The 27,898-nt window shown below is 45.8% G+C and overlaps 1 protein-coding gene across 1 annotated transcript in view; it reads left to right on the top strand.

Moving 5' to 3' along the window:
- The window catches only part of LOC121847038 (netrin receptor UNC5A-like), a 275,293-nt gene extending 248,233 nt beyond the window's left edge, over positions 1 to 27,060 (top strand). Inside the window, exons 13-15 of the mRNA XM_042326336.1 lie at positions 18,520 to 18,684; positions 19,002 to 19,186; positions 26,888 to 27,060. Coding sequence (XP_042182270.1) covers positions 18,520 to 18,684; positions 19,002 to 19,186; positions 26,888 to 27,053 — 516 coding nt within the window. The 3' untranslated portion in view covers positions 27,054 to 27,060. The remainder of the gene's footprint in view (positions 1 to 18,519; positions 18,685 to 19,001; positions 19,187 to 26,887) is intronic.
- Positions 27,061 to 27,898: the final 838 nt, after the last annotated feature.

The raw sequence follows: 27,898 nt of genomic DNA, 5'->3' as shown, positions 1-27,898 counted from the left end.
AGACCCATTTGCGACCAAGCTTTAACTTTGTGACTGATGTCTTGAGATGTTGCTTCAATATATCCACATAATTTTCCTGCCTCATGATGCCATCTATTTTGTGAAGTGCGCCAGTCCCTCCTGCAGCAAAGCACCCCCACAACATGATGCTGCCACCCCCGTGCTTCTTGGTTGGGATGGTGTTCTTCGGCTTGCAAGCCTCCCCCTTTTTCCTCCTAACAGAACGATGGTCATTATGGCCAAACAGCTCTATTTTTGTTTCATCAGACCAGAGGACATTTCTCCAAAAAGTACAATCTTTGTCCCCATGTGCAGTTGCAAACCGTAGTCTGGCTTTTTTTATGGTGGTTTTGGAGCAGTTGCTTCTTCCTTGCTGAGCGGCCTTTCAGGTTATGTCGATATAGAACTCGTTTTACTGTGGATATAGATACTTTTGTACCTGTTTCCTCCAGCATCTTCACAGGGTCCTTTGCTGTTGTTCTGGGATTGATTTGCACTTTTCGCACCAAAGTACATTCATTTCTAGGAGACAGAACGCGCCTTCCTGAGCGGTATGATGGCTGCGTGGGTCCATGGAGTTTATACTTGCGTACTATTGTTTGTACAGATGAACGGTACCTTCAGGTGTTTGAGAATTTCTCCCAAGGATGAACCAGACTTGTGGGGGTCTACAAAAAAATATTCTGAATTTATTTTGATTTTCCCATGATGTCAAGCAAAAAGGCACTGAGTTTGAAGATGGGCCTTGAAATACATCCACAGGTACACCTCCAGTTGACTCAAATGATGTTAATTAGCCTATCAGAAGCTTCTAAAGCCATGACATAATTTTCTGGAATTTTCCAAGCTGTTTAAAGGCAGAGTCAACTTAGTGTATGTAAACTTCTGACCCACTGGAATTGTGATACTGTGAATTATAAGTTAAATAATCTGTCTGTAAATAATTGTTGTAAAAATGACTTGTGTCATAGTTTGTTAATTAACAAGAAATTTGTGGAGTGGTTGAAAAATTAGTATTTAAACTAACGACTTCAACTGTATATATAACCATGCTTGAGAAAGCTTATTTATTTTTTTATTTAACTAGGAAAGTCAGTTAAGAACAAATTCTTATTTTCAATGACGGCCTAGGAACAGTGGGTTAACTGTCTTGTTCAGGAGCAGAACGACAGATTTGTACCCTGTCAGCTCAGGGATTTGAACTTGCAACCTTCTGGTTACTAGTCCAACGCTCTAACCACTAGGCTACCCTGCCGCCCCAACTGCCAGGTGCATTAGGGAATGTTATTCTAAGTTACTAAAATGTACTTCCGTGTCCGGTGACATCAGTCTAAGACATACAGTGGGGCAAAAAAGTGTTTAGTCAGCCACCAATTGTGCAAGTTCTCCCACTTAAAAATATGAGAGAGGCCTGTAATTTTCATCATAGGTACACTTCAACTATGACAGACAAAATGAGAAAAAATCAAATTTTCTCACTCTGGGGCTCCATTCAAGATCTCACCCCGTGGAGTCAAAATGATCACAAGAACGGTGAGCAAAAATCCCAGAACCACACGGGGGGACCTAGTGAATGACCTGCAGAGAGCTGGGACCAAAGTAACAAAGCATGCCATCAGTAACACACTACACCGCCAGGGACTCAAATCCTGCAGTGCCAGACGTGTCCCCCTGCTTAAGCCAGTACATGTCAAGGCCCGTCTGAAGTTTTCTAGAGAGCATTTGGATGATCCAGAAGAAGATTGGGAGAATGTCATATGGTCAGATGAAACCAAAATATAACTTTTTGGTAAAAACTAAACTCGTCGTGTTTGGAGGACAAAGAATGCTGAGTTGCATCCAAAGAACACCATACCTACTGTGAAGCATGGGGGTGGAAACATCATGCTTTGGGGCAGTTTTTCTGCAAAGGGACCAGGACGACTGATCCGTGTAAAGGAAAGAATGAATGGGGCCATGTATCGTGAGATTTTGAGTGAAGCAAGGGCATTGAAGATGAAAAGTGGCTGGGTCTTTCAGCATGACAATGATCCCAAACATACCGCCCTGGCAACAAAGGAGTGGCTTCGTAAGAAGCATTTCAAGGTCCTGGAGTGGCCTAGCCAGTCTCCAGATCTCAACCACATAGAAAATCTTTGGAGGGAGTTAAAAGTCCGTGTTGCCCAGCAACAGCCCCAAAACATCACTGCTCTAGAGGAGATCTTCATGGAGGAAATGGGCCAAAATACCAGCAACAGTGTGTGAAAACCTTGTGAAGACTAACAGAAAACATTTGACCTCTGTCATTGCCAACAAAGGGTATATAACAAAGTATTGAGATAAACTTTTGTTATTGACCAAATACTTATTTTCCACCATAATTTGCAAATAAATTCATTAAAAATCCTACAATGTGATTTTCTGGGAAAAAATCTAATTTTGTCTGTCATAGTTGAAGTGTACCTATGATGAAAATTACAGGCCTCTCTCATCTTTTTAAGTGGGAGAACTTGCACAATTGATGGCTGACTAAATACTTTTTTGCCCCACTGTATTTGGTGACAAGGATGGGATGAAATCAAACATGTCACCACAGAGACATTGACACTGCAGCAGGTGCTTTCAAAGCATAAGTGTGTTTTCAAAGAAGAGCTAGGGACATTAAAAGGGGTCCAGGCTACCGTTCCTGTTGCTGCTGATGCTACTCCCAGATTCTATTGGCCCAGATCCGTTCCATATGCCATGAAGCCTAAAGTGGATGTGGAAATTGACAGACTCTTAGCAGAGGATATACTTATACCTGTCAAGTTCTCTGAGTGGGCAGCACCAGTTGTTCCCATATTAAACCCAGATGGTTCCATCAGTGGTGACTACACGCTGACTGTAAATAGAGTTTCCTCTCTGGAGCTGTACCCCAATACCCAAAGTGGAGGATTTGCTTTCAACGTTAACAGGAGGGCAACAGTTCACAAAACTGGACGAGAGTCACGCATATCAGCAAGTACTAATGGATAAAGCTTCACAGAAGTACCTGACGATAAAACATCCACAGGGGGATGTTTACCTATAAAACGCTTACCTTTCAGGGTGTCTTCCACAACTGCTATCTTCCAAAGAACCATGGAGGGAGTTCTGCAGGGGATACCCAAGGTAGCGGTTTACCTCGACGACGTTCTGGTCACAGGAGTCACGAAGGAGGAGCGTCTCAGAAGGTTTTGAGAAGGATGGCGGAGGTCGGTCTCCGGCTGAAGAGGAGCAAGTGTACACTGTTAACTGATGAAGTGCAGTACCTGGGTCACAAGGTGGATGCCAATGGGTTACAATGGGTCACTGTCAACCTCTCTACCCTCTCTACCCTCCCCAACCTCTCTACCCTTCCCAACCTCTCTACCCTTCCTAACCTCTCTACCCTCCCTAACCTCTATACCCTCTCTAACCTCTCTACCCTCCCTACCCTCTCTACCCTCTCTACCCTCCCTAACCTCTCTACCCTCCCTAACCTCTCTACCCTCCCTAACCTCTCTACCCTCCCTAACCTCTCTACCCTCCCTAACCTCCCTAACCTCTCTACCCTCCCCCTCCCTAACCTCTCCACCCTCCCCAAACTCTCTACCCTCCCTAACCTCCCTAACCTCTCTACCCTGCCCAACCTCCCCACCCTCTCTACCCTCCCTAACCTCTCTACCCTCCCTAACCTCCCTACCCTCCCTAACCTCTCTAACCTCCCTAACCTCCCTACCCTCCCCAACCTCTCTACCCTCCCTCCTCCCTAACCTCCTAACCTAACCTCTCTACCCTCCCCTCCCCACCTCTCTACCCTCCCCTAACCTCCCTCCCCAACCTCTCTACCCTCCCTAACCTCCCTAACCTCTCTAACCTCCCCAACCTCTCTACCCTCCCTAACCTCCCCAACCTCTCTACCCTCCCCTCCCTAACCTCTAACCTCCCCAACCTCTCTACCCTCCCTAACCTCCCCAACCTCCCCCTCCCTAACCTCCCTAACCTCTCTACCCTCCCCAACCTCTCTACCCTAACCTCCCCAACCTTTCTACCCTCCCCAACCTCTCTAACCTCCCCAACCTCTCTACCCTCCCTAACCTCCCTAACCTCTCTACCCTCCCTAACCTCCCTAACCTCTCTAACCTCCCCAACCTCTCTACCCCCCTAACCTCCCTAACCTCTCTAACCTCCCCAACCTCTCTACCCTCCCTAACCTCCCTAACCTCTCTAACCTCCCCAACCTCTCTACCCTCCCTAACCTCCCTAACCTCTCTAACCTCCCCAACCTCTCTGCCCTCCCTAACCTCCCCAACCTCTCTACCCTCCCTAACCTCTCTACCCTCCCCAACCTCTCTACCCTCCCCAACCTCTCTACCCTCCCCAACCTCTCTAACCTCCCCAACCTTTCTACCCTCCCCAACCTCTCTAACCTCCCCAACCTCTCTACCCTCCCTAACCTCCCTAACCTCTCTACCCTCCCTAACCTCCCTAACCTCTCTAACCTCCCCAACCTCTCTACCCTCCCTAACCTCCCTAACCTCTCTAACCTCCCCAACCTCTCTACCCTCCCTAACCTCCCTAACCTCTCTAACCTCCCCAACCTCTCTACCCTCTCTAACCTCCCTACCCTCTCTACCCTCCCTACCCTCTCTACCCTCCCCAACCTCTCTACCCTCTTAGCTCCACTGCATCAACCTGTAAAGAAATGGTCAGAAAGACCGGAAGAACATTTTGCGAAGTCAAAGGTGTTACTGCAATCAGCTGAAGTGCTCGTGTACTACTCAGCAGACAGAGGTCTCATCTTATCGTATGGTAGTGGGGGCGGTGCTATCCCACCGGATGGAGAAAGGTGCAGAGAAACCTATCGGGTTCATGTCAAGAACATTGTGCTCATGCACTACTCAGCAGACAGAGGTCTCATCTTATCGTATGGTAGTGGGGGCGGTGCTATCCCACCGGATGGAGAAAGGTGCAGAGAAACCTATCGGGTTCATGTCAAGAACATTGTCGCCAGCGTCGGAGAAAGTACTCCCAGCTGGACCAGGAAGGACTGTCTGGACCAGGAAGGACTGGCTGGACCAGGAAGGACTGGCTGGACCAGGAAGGACTGGCTGGACCAAGAAGGACTGGCTGGACCAGGAAGGACTGGCTGGACCAGGAAGGACTGGCTGTACCAGGAAGGACTGGCTGGACCAGGAAGGACTGGCTTGACCAGGAAGGATTGGCTGGACCAGGAAGGACAGGCTTGACCAGGAAGGACTGGCTTGACCAGGAAGGACTGGCTGTCATATTCGGAATACAGAGATTCCACAAGTACTTGTACGGGAGAACATTCACTATCGTGACCGACCATACGCCTCTGATCTCTCTGTTCCATGAACAAAAGCTAGTTCAACGTTACGCTGTATAGCTCAGGGCCTACGAGTAGAGAATAATTTACAAGCCAGCTAGATACCATGGGACTGCTGATGCTCTGAGTAGGCTGCCCATTCCACAAATCATCGCCTAGGAAGGAGAAAATGACCAAGTCTTGATGATCGATGTGTTCGATGATGCACTGGTGAACACACAAATCAGGCAAACGGACTTCAAAGGATGTGACGCTATCACAAGTGCATGAATTTATCCTGAGAGGATGGCCTACAGTGACCGAGCCTCAGATCATGCCTTACTACACTCGCCGCTTGGCCTTGAGTGTTCGAGATGGATGTGTTCTGTGGGGTTCAAGAGTAGTTATCCCACCACAAGGGTGGGGTTTGCTACTGAATTTGTTGCATCAGTCGCATCCAGGTATGTCGAGAATTAAAGGCCTAGCGAGGTCATACGTCTGGTGGCCAAAGACCAGGCTGTGGAAAATTAGGTTAGCCGGTGTGCAGAATGAGCAACAGGAAGTCACCCCCCCCCTCCACCGCCCCATTACATCAATGGGAATGGCCAGAAAAACCATGGACATGACTACATGTGGACTACACTGGACCCTTCCTAGGAAAAATTATCCGTTAACCTCTCTACCCTCTCTACCCTCTCTACCCTCCCAAACCTCTCTACCCTCCCTAACCTCTCTACCCTCCCTAACCTCTCTACCCTCCCTAACCTCTCTACCTTCCCTAACCTCTCTACCCTCCCTAACCTCTCTACCCTCCCCTAACCTCTCTACCCTCCCTACCCTCTCTACCCTCCCTAACCTCTCTACCCTCCCTAACCTCCCTACCCTCCCTAACCTCTATACCCTCTCTAACCTCTCTACCCTCCCTAACCTCTCTACCCTCTATAACCTCTCTACCCTCCCTAACCTCTCTACCCTCTCTAACCTCTCTACCCTCCCTAACCTCTCTAACCTCTCTAACCTCTCTAACCTCTCTACCCTCCCTAACCTCTCTACCCTCTCTAACCTCTCTACCCTCCCTAACCTCTCTAACCTCTCTAACCTCTCTACCCTCCCTAACCTCTATACCCTCTCTACCCTCCCTAACCTCTATACCCTGCCTAACCTCTATACCCTAATGACCTGTATGTTCAGTACCAGATGTCTTTTTCAGCTTATTCCCAAACCTGACTTGACAACATGGAAAGATCTATTTGGCCAATACAAGAATATGGAGGAAACCATGCTGGTTTGCAGCACAATGGAATCCCAATATTTTATTTTTTTCCCTGTGCTCTCCTCCCCTGAATCTCTCCCTCCTTTCTCTCTCTTTCTCCCACACACCCTTGTTAGTCCTAGGGTGGTGGGAGGACACTACAGAGTTCTAGAACCCACCCAACACCAAAAAAATGCCGATTGATTCTCATTCAAAGTGGATGGGATGTTTACCCCATGAACACGTCCACATCGATTGAGAAGTTGAGACAAAGCTTCAGTGTCATGGGATTGCCTCAAATGTTGGTTAGCGACAATGCTACTTGTTTGACAAGCACTGAATTCACAAGTTTCATGAAACAAAAGGGAATTCAGCGTGTAACGTCGGCCCCCTTTTCACCCATCTTCAAACGGAGTAGCAGAACGCGCGGTTCAGACCTTGAAGGAGGGGATGAGGAAGATGCAAAGGGCCCAGCATTGAGATGAAGGTGCCCAGATTCTTGTTTGAGCTACAGGATTACTCCTCAAACCACAACTGGTGTTGTCACCTGCAGAAATGCTGATGTCAAAGAGGTTAAAGGTCAACCTTGGATCTCATCAGGCCAGACGACAAAGTGAAAATACAACAAAAGCAATGGAATCAATAACAGAATCATGACAATAGAGTCAAACTCCGAAGTTTCTCACCTGGAGACGATGTCTACACACACACACACAAAAAAAACTATGGGTTTGATCCTAAATGTATTCCAGCTCAATCCATTGAGGATTGTTTAGGACCAGTATCCTATTACTATGATCATTAGAAGTAGACAAAGAATAAAGAAGACACGTGGATCAGATCCGAGCTCGAATTTCAGTTCCATCCGTGGACATGGATCAATTCTTAAACGAACAGGACAATTAAATACAAAAACATACTTTTGTGTCTGGTGTCGTCAATCTAAGAAGCCTCTTAAGATACTACACCAACAACATCAGAGGGGGATCCTATCCCACAAGCAAAAGCATTTCAGCGGACCCTCTCTTGACAGCGGCTAGAAAACATTGAAGTTTCAGAGTTCATTTCCTGCATTTCTACCCATTTTGCCGTTGGGCGGAGAGAAAAATGTGCAGTTTTACAGCGAATTTAATGCAATTCTACACATTTTGCCATAGGGTAGAGGCAAATGTTTGCAGTGATATGAAAGGAGTGAATTTTGCAAAGATTACTACAAGTTTAAATAACTGGCTAGACGCATTTACCAATTTACACGTTTTTGTTGCAGACATGGGCAAATTGAGTGACAAAACAAGAGAAAAACTGCTGATGGACAACAGCATGAGTATGTTCCAGTACTCAATAAGTTGAGACCCCGACTTAAAATTAATTGTTTTGTTTTTGGAAATCGCCCTGCCCTATATAGAGCCATATAGCCCCTGGTCCTCCCTGCCCTATATAGAGCCATATAGCCCCTGGTCCTCCCTGCCCTATATAGAGCCATATAGCCCCTGGTCCCTGCCCTGAGCCATATAGCCCCTGGTCAACCCTGCCCTATATAGAACCATATAGCCCCTGGTCCTCCCTGCCCTATATAGAGCCATATAGCCCTGGTCAACCCTGCCCCATGGCCCTAACCCCTGGTCAACCCTGCCCCTATATAGAGCCCTATAGCTCCTGGTCAACCCTGCCCTATATAGAGCCATATAGCCCCTGGTCCTCCCTGCCCTATATAGAACCATATAGCCCCTGGTCCTCCCTGCCCTATATAGAGCCATATAGCCCCTGGTCCTCCCTGCCCTATATAGAGCCATATAGCCCCTGGTCCTCCCTGCCCTATATAGAGCCATATAGCCCCTGGTCAACCCTGCCCTATATAGAACCATATAGCCCCTGGTCCTCCCTGCCCTATATAGAGCCATATAGCCCCTGGTCAAACCTGCCCTATATAGAGCCATATAGCCCCTGGTCCTCCCTGCCATATATAGAGCCATATATCCCCTGGTCAACCCTGCCCTATATAGGAGAGCTATATGGACCCTGACCCTGGTCCTCCCTGCCCCTGCCCTATAGAGCCATATGGACCCTGGTCCTCCCTGCCCTATATAGAGCCATATAGCCCCTGGTCCTCCCTGCCCTATATAGAGTGATATGGCTCCTGGTCAGCCCTGCCCTATATAGAGCCATATAGCCCCTGGTCCTCCCTGCCCTATATAGAGCCATATGGCACCTGGTCCTCCCTGCCCTATATAGAGCTATATGGACCCTGGTCCTCCCTGCCCTATATAGAGCCATATTGGCCCCTGGTCAACCCTGCCCTATACTGGGCTATATGGACCCTGGTCCTCCCTGCCCTATATAGAGCCCTACAGCCCCTGGTCCTCCCTGCCCTATATAGGGCTGTATAGCCCCTGGTCAACCCTGCTCTATATAGAGCCATATGGCCCCTGGTCCTCCCTGCCCTATATAGAGCTATATGGCCCCTGGTCCTCCCTGCCCTATATAGAGCTATATGGACCCTGGTCCTCCCTGCCCTATATAGAGCCATATGGCCCCTGGTCAACCCTGCCCTATACTGGGCTATATGGACCCTGGCCCTCCCTGCCCTATATAGAACCATATAGCCCCTGGTCCTCCCTGCCCTATATAGAGCCATATGGCCCCTGGTCCTCCCTGCCCTATATAGAGCCCTATAGCCCCTGGTCAACCCTGCCGTATATAGAGCCATATAGCCCCTGGTCCTCCCTGTCCTATATAGAGCCCTATAGCCCCTGGTCCTCCCTGCCCTATATAGAGCCCTATAGCCCCTGGTCAACCCTGCCCTATATAGAGCCATATAGCCCCTGGTCCTCCCTGTCCTATATAGAGCCCTATAGCCCCTGGTCCTCCCTGCCCTATATAGGGCTATATGGACCCTGGTCCTCCCTGCCCTATATAGAGCCCTATAGCCCCTGGTCAACCCTGCCCTATATAGAGCCCTATAGCCCCTGGTCCTCCCTGCCCTATATAGAGCCCTATAGCCCCTGGTCCTCCCTGCCCTATATAGAGCCCTATAGCCCCTGGTCCTCCCTGCCCTATATAGAGCTATATGGCCCCCTTAGTGGACTACATAGGGAATATGATGTAATTTGGGACACAGACATTATCTCTGTGTTTGGTAACTAGTACATTTGAGTCATTTATCTGACTATAATGTACACGAGTGGTTTAACGAATCAACATGAGGTTCTCAAAGCCTTTTGACCACATTTAAAAAAAAAATGGCTAGAGACACAAATATCTCTTCAATGCTGCCTGAGATAAAGATCCCTTCGTGGTCCTTTTTCAGAAATGTTCAGGTTTTGGGGCAGTTTTAATTGAAAGTTGTTCGGGTTTATCTTCCGTTGATCATTTGAAATATTTCTAGGATAGAGGGAGTTGGAGAGAGAGTCAGGGACTGCATGACTTCTGCCTAAAAACCATTGTGGCCTTGCTTCAGGCTTAGTGGATCAGTATGCCGTGCCTTCAGAGAGGGGGGACTATGTGTGTGTGTGTGTGTGTGTGTGTGTGTGTGTGTGTGTCAGCCTCCACAGCTCCTGTCTGATTGATTCTACTAGGAGCCTCTCTCAAAGGGAGCTCAGATCAAATATAGAAGAGTGTATTAATACACCTGGAACTACCTTCACATCCTGACTCCTGGAGCCTCTCAACAGCTCCTCTTTTCTCTCTCTCTCTCTCTCTCTCTCTCTCTCTCTCTCTCTCTCTCTCTCTCTCTCTCTCTCCCCTCCCTCCCTCCACCTCTTTCCTTTACCTCCACCTCTCCTCTCCTACTCCCTCCCCCTCTCCTCTCCGTCACATTTGCTTGGCCTACTACAGCTGGATAAGGAGAGGGGGGTAGCAGAAAGACAGAGAGGGGAGGGAGGAACCAAGAGAGAGATAATTAAATAGAGAGAGAGAGAGAGAGAGAGAGAGAGAGAGAGAGAGAGAGAAAGTACACAGGTCTAACTCTCCTAGTCTGAGAGCAGCAGGTCTCTAAGGAGAATACTGTGTCTGTGAGTTCCTGGCTGTAACTCTCCTAGTCTCTGTGAGTTCCTGGCTCTAACTCTCCTGCAGCAGGTCCCTAAAGGGAATACTGTGTCTGTGAGTTCCTGGCTCTAACTCTCCTAGTCTGAGAGCAGCAGGTCTCTAACGAGAATACTGTGTCTGTGAGTTCCTGGCTCTAACTCTCCTAGTCTGAGAGCAGCAGGTCCCTAACGAGAATACTGTGTCTGTGAGTTCCTGGCTCTAACTCTCCTAGTCTCTGTGAGTTCCTGGCTCTAACTCTCCTGCAGCAGGTCCCTAACGAGAATACTGTGTCTGTGAGTTCCTGGCTCTAACTCTCCTAGTCTGAGAGCAGCAGGTCCCTAACGAGAATACTGTGTTTGTGCCAAAACAAACAGCAGCAGTAGCAGAAGCACAATACACTAGAACAGACAGAGCCTGAGTCCCAGATTGCACCCTATGGGCCCTGGTCAATAGTAGTGCAATATTATTATTTTATCATTTATTTAACCTTTATTTTACTAAGTCAGTTAAGAACAAAATCTTATTTACAATGACGGCCTACACCAGTCAAACACAGACGACTCTGTACCAATTATTCGCCGCCCTATGGGACTCCCAATCACGGCCGGATGTGATACAGCCTGGAATCACACCAGGGACTGTAGTGACTCCTCTTGCACTGAGATACAGTGCCTTTAGACTGTTGCGCACACTCGGGAGGGAATAGGGTGTAATTTAGGACAGGAGTCAGTCTCTTCTCAGTGATGACTTCCCTCTCTGGGCTGCTGAAGACTTCCTCTCTCTCTCTCTCTCTCTCTCTCTTACCTGCTCCTCTCCTGTCCGCCTGGGTCACAGTGCCCCCATCTGGCCACATGTGAGTTCTGCAGCTGCTCTCCCCTCTGAATTTAAAAAATAATAATAATAATTTCAAATTAATTTAACCAGGTAGGCCTGTTGAGAACAAGTTCTCATTGACAACTGGGACCTGGCCAAGATAAAGCAAAGCAGTGTGACACAGACAACAACACAGAGTTACACATGGAATAAACAAACGTACAGTCAATAACACAATAGCAAAGTCTATGTGTAAATGAAGTAAGATTAGGGAGGTAAGGCAATAAATATGCCATAGTGGCAAAATAGTTACAATTTAGCAATTAAACACAGGAGTGATAGATGAGCAGAAGATGAATGTGTAAGTAGAGATACTGGGGTGCAAAGAAGCAAAAAAATAAATAACAGTAATGGGGATGAGGTAGTTGGATGGGCTATTTACAGATGGGCTATTTACAGATGGGCTATGTACAGGTAGCTGCTCTGACAGCTGGTGCTTAAAGTTAGTGAGGGAGATGTGAGTCTCCAGCTTCAGAGATTTTTGCTATTTGTTCCAGTCATTGGCAGCTGAGAACTAGACGGAAAGGCGGCTGTGCAATATACCTGCTGGAGCGCGTGATACGGGTGGGTGTTGCTATGGTGACCAGTGAGCTGAGATAAGGCGGGGCTTTACCTAGCAAAGACTTATAGCTCACCTGGAGCCAGTGGGTTTGGCGATGGATATGTAGTGAGGGCCAGCCAACGAGAGCATACAGGTCGCAGTGGTGGGTGGTATATGGGGCTTTGGTGATAAAACGGATGGCACTGTGATAGAATGCATCCAGTTTGTTGAGTAGAGTGTTGGGGGGCTATTTTGTAAATGACATCGCTGAAGTCAAGGATCGGTAGGATAGTCAGTTTTACTAGGATATGTTTGGCAGCATGAGTGAAGGATGCTTTGTTGCGAAATAGAAAGTGGATTCTAGATTTTACTTTGGATTGGAGATGCTTAATGTGAGTCTGGAAAGAGAGTTTACAGTCTAGCCAGACACCTTTATTACCATGGATTTATCAGTGGTGACCGTGTTACCTAGCCTCAGTGCAGTGGGCAGCTGGGAGGATTGTTGTGAAGTAGGAAGCCGATTCTAGATTTAATCTGGTTTGGAGATGTGAGTCTGGAAGGAGAGTTTACAGTCTAACCAGACACCTAGGTATTTGTAGATGTCCACATATTCTAGGTCAGAACCGTCCAGAGTAGTGATTCTGGACGGGCGGGCAGGTGTGGGCAGCGATCGGTTGAAGAGCATGCATTTAGTTTTACTTGCATTTAAGAGCAGTTGGAGGCCACGGAAGGAGTGTTGTATGGCATTGAAGCTCGTTTGGAGGTTAGTTAACACAGTGTCCAAAGAAGGGCTAGAAGTATACAGAATGGTGTCGTCTGCGTGGAGGTGGATTAGAAAATCACCAGCAGCAAACGCGACATCGTTGATATAGACAGAGAAAAGAGTCGGTCCGAGAATTGAACCCTGTTGCACCCCCTATAGAGACTGCCAGTGGTCCGGACAATAGGCCTTCCTATTGCTGCAAAACCTGGACCCGTACAAATCAGCTGGGCTTGACAATCTGGACCCTCTATTTCTGAAACTATCCGCCGCCATTGTCGCAACCCCCATTACCAGCCTGTTCAACCTCTCTTTCATATCGTCTGAGATCCCCAAGGATTGGAAAGCTGCCGCAGTCATCCCCGTCTTCAAAGGGGGAGACACCCTGGACCCAAACTGTTACAGACCTATATCCATCCTGCCCTGCCTATCTAAGGTCTTCGAAAGCCAAGTCAACAAACAGGTCACCGACCATCTCGAATCCCACCGTACCTTCTCCGCTGTGCAATCTGGTTTCCGAGCCGGTCACGGGTGCACCTCAGCAACACTCAAGGTACTAAACGATATCATAACCACCATCGATAAAAGACAGTACTGTGCAGCCGTCTTCATCGACCTTGCCAAGGCTTTCGACTCTGTCAATCACCATATTCTTATCGGCAGACTCAGTAGCCTCGGTTTTTCGGATGACTGCCTTGCCTGGTTCACCAATTACTTTGCAGACAGAGTTCAGTGTGTCAAATCGGAGGGCATGCTGTCCGGTCCTCTGGCAGTCTCTATGGGGGTGCCACAGGGTTCAATCCTCGGGCCGACTCTTTTCTCTGTATATATCAATGATGTTGCTCTTGCTGCGGGCGATTCCCTGATCCACCTCTACGCAGACGACACCATTCTATATACTTCCGGCCCGTCCTTGGACACTGTGCTATCTAACCTCCAAACGAGCTTCAATGCCATACAACACTCCTTCCGTGGCCTCCAACTGCTCTTAAACGCTAGTAAAACCAAATGCATGCTTTTCAACCGTTCGCTGCCTGCACCCGCACGCCTGACCAGCATCACCACCCTGGATGGTTCCGACCTTGAATATGTGGACATCTATAAGTACCTAGGTGTCTGGCTAGACTGTAAACTCTCCTTCCAGACTCATATCAAACATCTCCAATCGAAAATCAAATCAAGAATCGGCTTTCTATTCCACAACAAAGCCTCCTTCACTCACGCCGCCAAACTTACCCTAGTAAAACTGACTATCCTACCGATCCTCGACTTCGGCGATGTCATCTAGTAAATTGCTTCCAACACTCTACTCAGCAAACTGGATGCAGTTTATCACAGTGCCATCCGTTTTGTCACTAAAGCACCTTCTACCACCCACCACTGCGACTTGTATGCTCTAGTCGGCTGGCCCTCGTTACATATTCGTCGCCAGACCCACTGGCTCCAGGTCATCTACAAGTCCATGCTAGGTAAAGCTCCGCCTTATCTCAGTTCACTGGTCACGATGGCAACACCCATCCGTAGCACGCGCTCCAACAGGTGTATCTCACTGATCATCCCTAAAGCCAACACCTCATTTGGCCGCCTTTCGTTCCAGTTCTCTGCTGCCTGTGACTGGAACGAATTGCAAAAATCGCTAAAGTTGGAGACTTTTATCTCCCTCACCAACTTCAAACATCTGCTATCTGAGCAGTTAACCGATCGCTGCAGCTGTACATAGTCTATCGGTAAATAGCCCACCCATTTTTACCTACCTCATCCCCATACTGTTTTTATTTATTTACTTTTCTGCTCTTTTGCACACCAATATCTCTACCTGTACATGACCATCTGATCATTTATCACTCCAGTGTTATTAATCTGCAAAACTGTAATTGTTCGCCTACCTCCTCATACCTTTTGCACACAATGTATATAGACTCCCCTTTTTTCTACTGTGTTATTGACTTGTTAATTGTTTACTCCATGTGTAACTCTGTGTTGTCTGTTCACACTGCTATGCTTTATCTTGGCCAGGTCGCAGTTGCAAATGAGAACTTGTTCTCAACTAGCCTACCTGGTTAAATAAAGGTGTTCTCAACTAGCCTACCTGGTTAAATAAAGGTGTTCTCAACTAGCCTACCTGGTTAAATAAAGGTGTTCTCAACTAGCCTACCTGGTTAAATAAAGGTGTTCTCAACTAGCCTACCTGGTTAAATAAAGGTGTTCTCAACTAGCCTACCTGGTTAAATAAAGGTGAAATAAAAAAAATTAAAATATATATATATTTGACACACTGAACTCTGTCTGAGAAGTAGTTGGTGAACCAGGCGAGGCAGTCATTAGAGAAACCAAGGCTATTGAGTCTGCCGATAAGAATACGGTGATTGACAGAGTCGAAAGCCTTGGCCAGGTTGATGAAGACGGCTGCACAGTACTGTCTTTTATCGATGGCGGTTATGATATCGTTTAGGACCTTGAGCGTGGCTGAGGTGCACCCGTGACCAGCTCGGAAACCAGATTGCACAGCAGAGAAAGTACGGTGGGATTCAAAATGGTCGGTGATCTGTTTTTTAACTTGGCTTTCAAAGACTTTAGAAAGGCAGGGCAGGATGGATATAGGTCTGTAACAGTTTGGGTATAGAGGCAGGGCAGGATGGATATAGGTCTGTAACAGTTTGGGTATAGAGTGGATATAGGTCTGTAACCCAGGGCAGGATGGATATAGGTCTGTAACAGAAGAGGGGGATGGATGACTGGGTCTAGGGCAGGGATGGATATAGGTCTGTAACAGGATCCTTGGGGATCTCAGACAATATGAAAGAGAGGTTGAACAGGCTGGTAATAGGGGTTGCAACAATTGCGGCAGATCATTTTAGAAAGAGAGGGTCCAGATTGTCTAGCCCAGCTGATTTGTAGGGGAAATTACTGGTAATGGTTACATACTAGTTAGTATATATGAATAGTTAGATACTAGTTAGTATATATGAATGGTTAGATACTAGTTAGTATATATGAATAGTTAGATACTAGTTAGTATATATGAATGGTTAGATACTAGTTAGTATATACTGTATGGTTAGATACTAGTGAATATATATGAATAGTTAGATACTAGTTAGTATATATGAATGGTTAGATACTAGTTAGTATATACTGTATGGTTAGATACTAGTTAATTTATATGTATGGTTAGATACTAGTTAGTATATATGAATAGTTAGATACTAGTTAATATATATATGAATAGTTAGATACTAGTTAATATATACTGTATGGTTAGATACTAGTTAGTATATATGAATGGTTAGATACTAGTTAATATATACTGAATGGTTAGATACTAGTTAGTATATATGAATAGTTAGATACTAGTTAGTATATATATGAATGGTTAGATACTAGTTAGTATATATGAATAGTTAGAGACTAGTTAGTATATAGGAATAGTTAGATACTAGTTAATATATATGAATGGTTAGATACTAGTTAGTATATATGAATAGTTAGATACTAGTTAGTTTAAATGAATAATTAGATACTAGTTAGTATATACTGTATGGTTAGATACTAGTTAGTATATACTGTATGGTTAGATACTAGTTAGTATATATGAATGGTTAGATACTAGTTAGCATATATTGTATGCTTGGTGAAGGCCCTGGATTTGTCTGCCCTACTGCTCTCTATCTCTCACCATTACCCCCCTCTCTCTCTACCTCTAATACCTCTCTCTATCTCTCACTATTACCCCCCTCTCTCTCTACCTCTAATACCTCTCTCTATCTCTCACTATTACCCCCCTCTCTCTACCTCTAATACCTCTCTCTATCTCTCACTATTACCCCCTCTCTCTCTCTACCTCTAATACCTCTCTCTATCTCTCACTATTACCCCCTCTCTCTCTACCTCTAATACCTCTCTCTATCTCTCACTATTACCCCCCTCTCTCTCTACCTCTAATACCTCTCTCTATCTCTCACTATTACCCCCTCTCTCTCTACCTCTAATACCTCTCTCTATCTCACTATTACCCCCTCTCTCTCTACCTCTAATACCTCTCTCTATCTCTCACTATTACCCCCCCTCTCTCTACCTCTAATACCTCTCTCTATCTCTCACTATTACCCCCTCTCTCTCTACCTCTAATACCTCTCTCTATCTCTCACTATTACCCCCTCTCTCTCTACCTCTAATACCTCTCTCTATCTCTCACTATTACCCCCTCTCTCTCTACCTCTAATACCTCTCTCTATCTCTCACTATTACCCCCGCCTCCTCTCTCTCTACCTCTAATACCTCTCTCTATCTCTCACTATTACCCCCCTCTCTCTCTACCTCTAATACCTCTCTCTATCTCTCACTATTACCCCCGCCTGCTCTCTCTCTACCTCTAATACCTCTCTCTATCTCTCACTATTACCCCCTCTCTCTCTACCTCTAATACCTCTCTCTATCTCTCACTATTACCCCCTCTCTCTCTACCTCTAATACCTCTCTCTATCTCTCACTATTACCCCCCCTCTCTCTCTACCTCTAATACCTCTCTCTATCTCTCACTATTACCCCCCTCTTTCTCTACCTCTAATTCCTCTCTCTATCTCTCACTATTACCCCCTCTCTCTCTACCTCTAATACCTCTCTCTATCTCTCACTATTACCCCCCCTCTCTCTCTCTACCTCTAATGCCTCTCTCTATCTCTCACTATTACCCCCTCTCTCTCTACCTCTAATACCTCTCTCTATCTCTCACTATTACCCCCCTCCTCCTCTCTCTCTACCTCTAATACCTCTCTCTATCTCTCACTATTACCCCCTCTCTCTACCTCTAATACCTCTCTCTATCTCTCACTATTACCCCCCTCTCTCTCTACCTCTAATACCTCTCTCTATCTCTCACTATTACCCCCCTCTCTCTACCTCTAATACCTCTCTCTATCTCTCACTATTACCCCCGCCTCCTCTCTCTCTACCTCTAATACCTCTCTCTATCTCTCACTATTACCCCCGCCTCCTCTCTCTCTATCTCTCTCTATTACCCCCCCTCTCTCTCACCTTACCCCTCTGGGAGTTTCGGTCTCATTTTGTCTGACGTACTGCACCTCTGCCTTACCTCAGTGCTTCTCTGAGACATGAATATGGAGCAACAGGGTGTGATGGAGAAAGTTTTAGTCATGAATAAATTCTATCGGACAGTCAGCTGGTACCTGACTGGTTTATAAAGAGCTTCGGTATCACAAAGTTCTGCTCTAGTTCTGCTATTAAAAGCTAGTCACTTTAAAAAGATATTTGGGGTGAAAAAGTTACGGGAGCTTCATGTATTCATAATCCATTCAGAATAGAGACCTGCTTTACTTTCTCTCTCAGAATGTTAACTATCCAACTCAACGACCGGCACATCTACTTATTTACAAACCAGGATATTTGGGTACCTGTCTTTCTCCATTAATATAAGTCAACTAAGATAATGATACGCTCCTGCTGATACCCTCTCATACCCTCATACTCTCATACCCTCATACCCTCTCATACCCTCATATACCCTCATACCCTCTCACCCTCTCATACCCTCTCATACCCTCATACCCTCTCACGGGGCAGCTAGTCGCATCTGAAATATTTTATAGTGGTCCATGTTGTGTTCTTGTCCTCTAGGAGATCCCATTCTACCACATCTGAAACCTTTTATAGTGGTCCATGTTGTGTTCTTGTCCTCTAGGAGATCCCATTCTACCACATCTGAAACCTTTTATAGTGGTCCATGTGGTGTTCTTGTCCTCTAGGAGATCCCATTCTACCACATCTGGAACGGTTCCCAGCGGTTCCTCCACTGTACCTTCACCCTGGAGCGGCTCAACCTCAGCACCTGTGAGCTCACCTGTCAGCTGTGTGTCTGGCAGGTAGAGGGAGAGGGACAGAGCTTCGGTCTCGACTTCAACATCGCCAAGGTAACACTCAGGTCACATACGATGTGTTTCACAATGTGCCTCTCCAGGATAGGTGTTGATATGTTATCCAAAGAGATGGGACTCTTTTCTGACTCATAACAATATACAGTTATTTAGTACGTGTGCGTGCGACTGCTACTCTCTATACTCTAATCCTGTTTTTATTTGGTTCACATGACCTAAGAAGACAGCAGTCTCCTGGACTATATAGTTCATGGCTCGTAGCTAAACAGGCTGTGTTTGGCTGTGAACTCTCTCTTTGTGTTTATCTCTATATGTTCCTATATAACCCTTTCTACATTCCTCTGGCCCTATAGGACAGTCGACCCCTGGACCCGGAGTTCCTGCTGATGGACAATAACCCTAGTGGCTCAGCTCTAGCAGGACCCAGTGCTTTCCAGATCCCCTATCTCATCAGGCAGAAGATCTGCAGCAGCCTGGATACACCTTGTCCCAACGGGGCCGATTGGAGACTGTTGGCCCAGAGACTCAAACTGGACAGGTAACTAACCCTAACCCTAACCCTAACCCTAACCTTGTCCCAACGGGGCCGATTGGAGACTGTTGGCCCAGAGACTCAAACTGGACAGGTAACTAACCCTAACCACAGACCCTAAACTAGAGACTCAAACAGGACAGGTAACTAACCTTAACCCCAACCCTAAACATAACCCTAGGGGGAGTGAACAAGGCCCTATGTTTTGGGCTAAAAGATTAGTTTGGGACTGGACCTAGGTACAGAGATTCTATATTGCTTTGGGACTGGGCCTAGGTACAGAGATTCTATATTGGTTTGGGACTGGACCTAGGTACAGAGATTCTATATTGCTTTGGGACTGGGCCTAGGTACAGAGATTCTATATTGCTTTGGGACAGAGTCGATGCCTCTCCAATTTAACATTATTTTACACAGCTAATTTGGCCCAGTAACTTTCTCATTTAAATCAGGCTTCTTTTAAACAGGAAAGAGTCAGAGAGAAAACTCTGATCAATTACCTTCCAATGTAACTTCCTCCTGGTAATGATGTCTATTACGTACACTTGTTTCATCAGCTGGATTTACCTTCATTAATTACACATTGGCCTGGTGCAGAACAGGTCCAATTATCCCTGATTGGCTCAGTACAGGTCCAATTAGCCCTGATTGCCTCAACCTAATCCATTCCCATTTAGTTCCCTTAAAGGAACGTGTCTTCTGTCTGGTAAAGGGGCAGTCTGGGATCTTAAAGGGGCAGTCTGGGATCTTAAAGGAGCAGTCTGGGATCGTAAAGGGGCAGTCTGGGATCTTAAAGGGGCAGTCTGGGATCTTAAAGGGGGTAAAGGGGCAGTCTGGGATCTTAAAGGGGCAGTCTGGGATCTTAAAGGGGCAGTCTGGGATCTTAAAGGAACGTGTCTTCTGTCTGGTAAAGGGGCAGTCTGGGATCTTAAAGGAACATGTCTTCTGTCGGTTTTGGGGCAGTCTGGGATCTTAAAGGGGCAGTCTGGGATCTTAAAGGAGCGTCTTCTGTCAGGTAAAGGGGCAGTCTGGGATCTTAATGGAACGTGTCTTCTGTCTGGTAAAGGGGCAAGGGGCAGTCTGGGATCTTAATGGAACGTGTCTTCTGTCTGGTAAAGGGGCAGTCTGGGATCTTAAAGGAACGTGTCTTCTGTCAGGTAAAGGGGCAGTCTGGGATCTTAAAGGAGCGTCTTCTGTCAGGTAAAGGGGCAGTCTGGGATCTTAAAGGAGCGTCTTCTGTCAGGTAAAGGGGCAGTCTGGGATCTTAAAGGAGCATGTCTTCTGTCAGGTAAAGGGGCAGTCTGGGATCTTAATGGAACGTGTCTTCTGTCTGGTAAAGGGGCAGTCTGGGATCTTAATGGAACGTGTCTTCTGTCTGGTAAAGGAGCAGTCTGGGATCTTAAAGGAGCAGTCTGGGATCTTAAAGGAGCAGTCTGGGATCGTAAGTCTGGGATCTTAAAGGAACGTGTCAGTCTGGGATCTTAAAGGGGCAGTCTGGGATCTTAAAGTGTCTTCTGTCAGGTAAAGGGGCAGTCTGGGATCTTAAAGGAGCGTGTCTTCTGTCAGGTAAAGGGGCAGTCTGGGATCTTAAAGGGGCAGTCTGGGATCTTAAAGGAACGTGTCTTCTGTCGGGTAAAGGGGCAGTCTGGGATCTTAAAGGAATGTGTCTTCTGTCAGGTAAAGGAGTAGTCTGGGATCTTAAAAGGGCAGTCTGGGATCTTAAAGTGGCAGTGTGGGATCTTAAAGGAGCGTCTTCTGTCGGGTAAAGGGGCAGTCTGGGATCTTAAAGGAACGTGTCTTCTGTCAGGTAAAGGGGCAGTCTGGGATCTTAAAGGGGCAGTCTGGGATCTTAAAGGGGCAGTCTGGGATCTTAAAGGGGCAGTCTGGGATCTTAAAGGGGCAGTCTGGGATCTTAAAGGGGCAGTCTGGGATCGGTATGTCCGTGTTTTCCGTCTTTTGATAGAAGGGGTTTTAATCCATCTAACATGGATGGATCCTATGCACGTAGCCTGCAGCTAGTCTAAGACATGCTGTGTGTGTGTGTGTGTGTGTAAGAATACCAGCAGGCAGAGGTAAACGTGACCAATCGATAAAACATCAAACGTCAATATTTGATTGTTTCTCTCTACTATACAGAACAGTGTGATGTGAAAGGCTGTTTCTGCAGTACACCAGATACTGTAAGCTGATGTTTCACCCTGTAATTTAAAAAACACATTGTAATCTCCACACAGTCCTTTCTTTATGACAATTTACACATATTGGTTCTCTGGTACAGTTTACTACCATCATGGACTCAGCTGTGGGCCCGTTAGCTGTGGGCCCGTTAGCTGGGGGTCTGTTAGCTGTGGACCTGTTAGCTGTGGGCCTGTTAGCTGTGGGCCTGTTAGCTGTGGCCCGTTAGCTGTGGTCCTGTTAGCTGTGAGCCTGTTAGCTGTGGGCCCCGTTAGCTGTGAGCCTGTTAGCTGTGGCCCCGTTAGCTGTGGGCCCGTTAGCTGTGGGTCTGTTAGCTGTGGGCCCGTTAGCTGTGGGTCTGTTAGCTGTGGGCCCGTTAGCTGTGGCCCCGTTAGCTGTGGGCCCGTTAGCTGTGGGCCCGTTAGCTGTGGGTCTGTTAGCTGTGGCCCCGTTAGCTGTGGGCCCCGTTAGCTGTGGCCCTGTTAGCTGTGAGCCTGTTAGCTGTGGGCCCCGTTAGCTGTGAGCCTGAGCCCTGTTAGCTGTGGGCCCCGTTAGCCTGTTAGCTGTGGGCCTGTTAGCTGTGGGCCCCGTTAGCTGTGGCCCTGTTAGCTGTGAGCCTGTTAGCTGTGGGCACGTTAGCTGTGGGCCCGTTAGCTGTGAGCCTGTTAGCTGTGGCCCGTTAGCTGTGGCCCGTTAGCTGTGGGCCTGTTAGCTGTGGGCCCGTTAGCTGGGCCCGTTAGCTGTGGGCCCGTTAGCTGTGGGCCCGTTAGCTGTGGCCCGTTAGCTGTGGGCCTGTTAGCTGTGGCCTCGTTAGCTGTGGGCCTGTTAGCTGTGGGCCCGTTAGCTGTGGGCCCGTTAGCTGTGAGCCTGTTAGCTGTGTCCCCATTAGCTGTGGGCCCGTTAGCTGTGGCCCCGTTAGCTGTGGGCCCGTTAGCTGTGGCCCCGTTAGCTGTGGCCCTGTATGTCGGCTGGGATGGTGAGGTGATGTGTTACCGTAGAATACAATACAGTACCTGCTCTCACCTGCCTGCCTGTCTGTTTGATGTCTAAACACACTCACATACAAGCTTTGAACACTTTGTCATTCCATTGAAGTGATTTTCACTGCAGTAGGGTAGCAGGAGAGAGTGGAGAATTACAAAAGTCTAGCTGTGCTCCCTATCCAACCGTTCTCAAGGTGAAGCTGAAGGACTTGAAAGGCTTGCTGGTCTTCCTCTACCCTCAACATCTCCTCACACTCTGACCCCCAACCCTCTTACCCCAACCTCTAGGCTAGTTCCCCCCCCCAGCTTGAAGTGGTACACAACAACCCTTAAATCCATAGACAGTAGAGGATCAGAAAAAGGCCATTACATGGAACAAGCCACTCCAGATACCTCTGGGAGGAAGATACTAGCAGCTGTCATCCTCCAACATCACATACACTACTGAGCTGAAGGACTGGCCTGCGTCCCGAACCGCACCCTATTCAATCCCTATACGGTGCACTACTTCTGGCCGGGGTCCATAGTGAGTCCCTTAATAAGGCTCTCGTTAAAAAGTAGTGCACTATATAGGGAATAGGGTACCATTTGGGATGCAAGCAACATGTGAGGAAGGGACAGTGGGGTCACTGTATTTAGGCCTATTGATTGGTTTCGGGGTTTGATCTGAAAGGTCAAGGCCTGGAAGCAGAAAAGGTCATTTCCTACTTAAATGTCAACGTTCTTTATGGGATTTATTAAAAGGTTTTATGTGTGATTGTTACAGGAATTAAATTACTTTATGTTTTATTTAACTAATTCAATTTAACACTCTGTCCACTCCTAAGAATTTGTACGACCCTTATTTGCATAAAATGGACGGAGACCAGTCTCTAAACCAATCAGCAGCGTTTATTCTCGAGAGTACTGAACACGATACAGTTTACCACAGGTTATAAACTTAAAATGACGTCATTAGTTTTCGAACTGTCCCGTCTCTTCTCCACTCTGGTATAAAGGCAGTATAGTTCTCAAGCCTTCCCACATCGTCTCCCAACAATTTAATATAATTTATGACCGAGCCAAGGTCTCCCTGTGTAGATAAGCATTCTAGCCAGTCTGCCTATAAGTTCATTCATTTCTACCAAGGAACAGACAGTCATTGTTATAATTCTTGATTATATTTACACACATTATATTCAGTACTAGGATTAAAAAGAAATTTCATACATCTATACAGTAACATAATAGTATTCTGATTATTCAGTCTTGATTGAAATGTATACATAATTAGTCATTATTGATAAAAAAAATCCTTAACAGTGATTTATGTTGGATTAATGGACATTTTTATAATGAAATGCAAAAGGGGAAGGAATGCAGAAGCATCGTATATTATAGACTGGGTGGTTCCAGCCCTGAATGCTGATTGGCTGAAAGCTGTAGTATATCAGACCGTATACCACGGGTATGACAATACATAACAGTTTTACCGCTCTAATTACGTTGGTAACCAGTTTATAATAGCAATAAGGCACCTTGGGGGTTTGAGGTATATGGCCAATATATCACGGCTAAGAGCTGTGTCCAGGCACTCCACGTTGCGTCGTGCTTAAGAACAACCCTTAGCCGTGGTATATTGGACATATACCACACCCCCTCGGGCTGTATTGCTTAAGTATAGTATAGTACAGTGTGTAGTATAGTGTAGTACAGTGTGTAGAATAACATAGTATAGTGTACAGCGCAGTATAATGTAGTACTGTGTAGTATAGTGTGTGGTGTAGTATAGTGTAGTATAATGTGTAGGGTGGTGTGTAGTATAGTGCAGTATAGTATCATGCAGTATACTGTGTAGTATAGTGTAGTGTAATGTGTAGTGTGGTGTTGTATAGTGTAGTGTGTTGCATGGTATAGTGTTGTATAGTGTAGTGTGCTGCATAGTACAGTGCAGTATAGTATCATGTAGTATAGTGTAGTGTAATGTGTAGCATAGTGTTGTATAGTGTGTGGTGTAGTATAGTGTAGTGTAATGTGTAGTGTGGTGTGTAGTATAATGTGCAGTATAGTGTTGTATGGTGTAGTGTGGTGCATAGTATAGTATCATGTAGTATAGTGTGTGGTGCAGTATTGTGTGGTGTAATGTGTAGTGTGGTGCATAGTGTAGTGTAGTATAGTATCATGTAGTGTGGTGTAGTATAATGTGTAGGGTGGTGTGTAGTATAGTATCATGTAGTATACTGTGTAGTGTGTTGCATGGTATAGTGTAGTATAATGTGTAGCATAGTGTTGTATAGTGTAGTGTGCTGCATAGTACAGTGCAGTATAGTATCATGTAGTATAATCTGTAGTATAGTGTAGTGTAATGTGTAGCATAGTGTTGTATAGTGTAGTGTGCTGCATAGTACAGTGCAGTATAGTATCATGTAGTATAATCTGTAGTATAGTGTAGTGTAATGTGTAGCATAGTGTTGTATAGTGTAGTGTGCTGCATAGTACAGTGCAGTATAGTATCATGTAGTATAATCTGTAGTATAGTGTAGTGTAATGTGTAGCATAGTGTTGTATAGTGTGGTGCATAGTACAGTGCAGTATAGTATCATGTAGTATAGTGTGTAGTATACGGTGTGGTGTAGTATAGTGTAGTGTAATGTGTAGCATAATGTGTAGTGTGGTGTTGTATAGTGTAGTGTAGTATTGTGTAGTATAGTGTGTGGTGTAGCATAGTGTAGTGTGTAGTATAGTGTAGTGTGTTGCATAGTATAGTCTAGTATTGTGTAGTATAGTGTTTATATAGTGTTGTGTGTTGCATAGTATAATGCAGTATAGTGGGTAGTATAGTGTGTGGTGTAGTATAGTGTAGTATAGTGTAGTGTGGTGTGTAGTATAATGTGTAGTATAGTGTTGTATACTGTGTAGTATGGTACATTAAGGCATGTAGTATGGTATGTAGCACATTGTGGTATAGCGCATAGTATAGTGTGCAGCATAAGGTTGTATAGTATGTGGCATAGTGTAGTATAGTGTGTAGCGTAGCATAGTGTAGTATAGTGTGTAGCGTAGCATAGTGTAGTATAGTGTGTAGCGTAGCATAGTGTGTAGCGTAGTAGTGTAGTATAGTGTGTAGCGTAGCATGGTGTGTAGCGTAGCATAGCGCAGTATCGTGTGTGGCGTAGTATAGCGTGTAGCGTAGTATAGTGTGCAATGTAGTATAGTGTGTAGTGTAGCATAGTGTAGTGTGTAGTGTAGTATAGTATTGTGTATGGTGTGGTGTGGTACATAGTATAGTATGTTGTGTAGTATAGTGTGCGGTATAGTGTGTACTATAGTGTGTGGTATGGTGTAGTATAGTGTGTAGTTTTGTGTAGTATAGTGTGTAGAATAGTGTGTAGTTTAGTGTAGTATAATGTAGTATCGTGTGTGGTATAGTGTGTAGTATAGTGTAGTGTAGTATAGTGCAGTATAGTGTGTGGTATAGTGTGTAGTAAAATATAGTGTGGTGTGTGGTATGGTATAGTGTATAGTATAGTATGCTGTGTAGTATAGTGTGGTATAGTGTGTAGTGTAGTATGGTGTGTTGTATAGTACTGTATGTTGTGTAGTGTAGTATGGTGTGTAGTATAGTGTGCTGTATAGTAGTGTATGTTGTGTAGTATAGTACGGTGTGTAGTATAGTATGTTGTATAGTATTGTATGTTGTGTAGTATGGTATAGTATGGCGTGTAGTATAGTGTAGCATAGTGTGTAGTGTAGTATAGTACGGTGTGTAGTATAGTATGTTGTATAGTACTGCATGTTGTGTAGTATAGTGTAGTGTAGTATAGTGCAGTATAGTGTGTGGTATAGTGTGTAGTAAAATATAGTGTGGTGTATGGTATGGTATAGTGTATAGTATAGTATGCTGTGTAGTATAGTGTGGTATAGTGTGTAGTATGGTATAGAATGGTGTGTAGTATAGTGTAGTATAGTGTGTTGTATAGTACTGCTTGCGGTGTAGTATAGTGTAGTATAGTACGGTGTGTAGTATAGTATGTTGTATAGTACTGCATGTTGTGTAGTATAGTATGGTGTGTAGTATAGTGTGTTGTATAGTACTGCATGTTGTGTAGTATAGTATGGTGTGAGGTATAGTGTGTTGTATAGTACTGCATGTTGTGTAGTATAGTATAGTGTGCTGCATAGTATTGTGTGTTGTGTAGTATAGTGTGCAGTATAGTATGGTGTGTAGAATAGTGTCGTATAGTATAGTGTATTGTATAGTATTGTATGTTGTGTGGTGTAGTATAGTGTAGTATAGTGTGTTGTATAGTATTGTATGCTGTGTAGTATGGTGTGTAGTGTAGTATGGTGTGTAGTATAGTGTAGTATGTTGTGTAGTATAGTGTGTAGTATTGTATTGTATAGTAGGGATGAAGAGGAACACAGAGTACGTCAGTAACTTGATGGTTCACACAGTATTGGGGGAAGGACACTTCAACATAGGGCAAGAGACAACATGACTGGATCAATTCACTTTATAAGATATCAAATAAATAACAAATTAATATCTCTCTTCCTCCTCCTCCTCCAGGCACATGAGTTTCTTTGCGTCCAAGGCGAGTCCCACCAGTGTGATTCTGGATCTGTGGGAGGCCCAACACTTCCACAGCGGAAACCTGAACCAGCTGGCCACCGTCATGGCCGACATTGGCAAACAGGAAGCTATGATCTTCCTGGTCTCAGACGGAGAGTGCTAGCCCAGGTTTTGTCCCAATACTGCACCCTATTCCCTAGATAGTGCACCAAAGTAGGTGACTAACTAGGTAATAGGGTGCCATTTGAGATCGGTCCCCTAAAGAGAGAGAGGACTGGAACAGGGTAGAATATACAGACACAAGAGAGGAGAACGCCCCCCCTTTCTCCCTCCTCTTCAAGAGAGAAGAGAAGAATGGAACACTCCCCTTTCTCTCCCCTCCACTACAAGAGAGGAGAACGCCCCCCCCTTTCTCCCCTCCTCTTCAAGAGAGAAGAGAAGAATGGAACACTCCCCTTTCTCTCCCCTCCTCTACAAGAGAGGAGAACGCCCCCCTTTCTCCCCCCTCCTCTACAAGAGAGGAGAGAAGAACAAAACACTCCCCCTCCTCTATGAGACAAGAGGAGCTAAACAGAAGCAGGATTTGGGAACAGGGTTCATGTATGTTATGTTAGATCTATCCCATGTCTCCATTCAGAACCCAGATGTCTGGGGAAAGCAGGACCTGGGAGGGAGCTGGTCCTGGGAAGTCGTTTCTGTGTGATGTGCTTTTGTCAAAGTAAGGCAGGGATTCAGTCCGTATGGTGCTGTCGACTGTGCATCTGTTAAATGCAATGTTCCCACATTTAGCTGAGATCACATTCAAGGTAAAACGCTGCAGATGTCGGCTCAATTGGCTTTGCCTTTTTAAAAGGTGTGTACGCAAAGCACGATCAGATTGAATCCTGGTCCAAAGTTACTATGCCACAGGACTGAAGAGGATATCTGGTACACGGTGTGGTATATCACTATGTCAGACAGGTGTACAAAAGAGCTCTTTATGTTGTTTAAGTCAAGTTCAGTAGCCAT

Source organism: Oncorhynchus tshawytscha, linkage group LG08, assembly GCF_018296145.1.
Source record: "Oncorhynchus tshawytscha isolate Ot180627B linkage group LG08, Otsh_v2.0, whole genome shotgun sequence".
NCBI lineage: Eukaryota > Metazoa > Chordata > Actinopteri > Salmoniformes > Salmonidae > Oncorhynchus > Oncorhynchus tshawytscha.
Note: the sequence above shows the minus strand (reverse complement) of the source record. Positions and strands in the feature narration are given on the sequence as shown.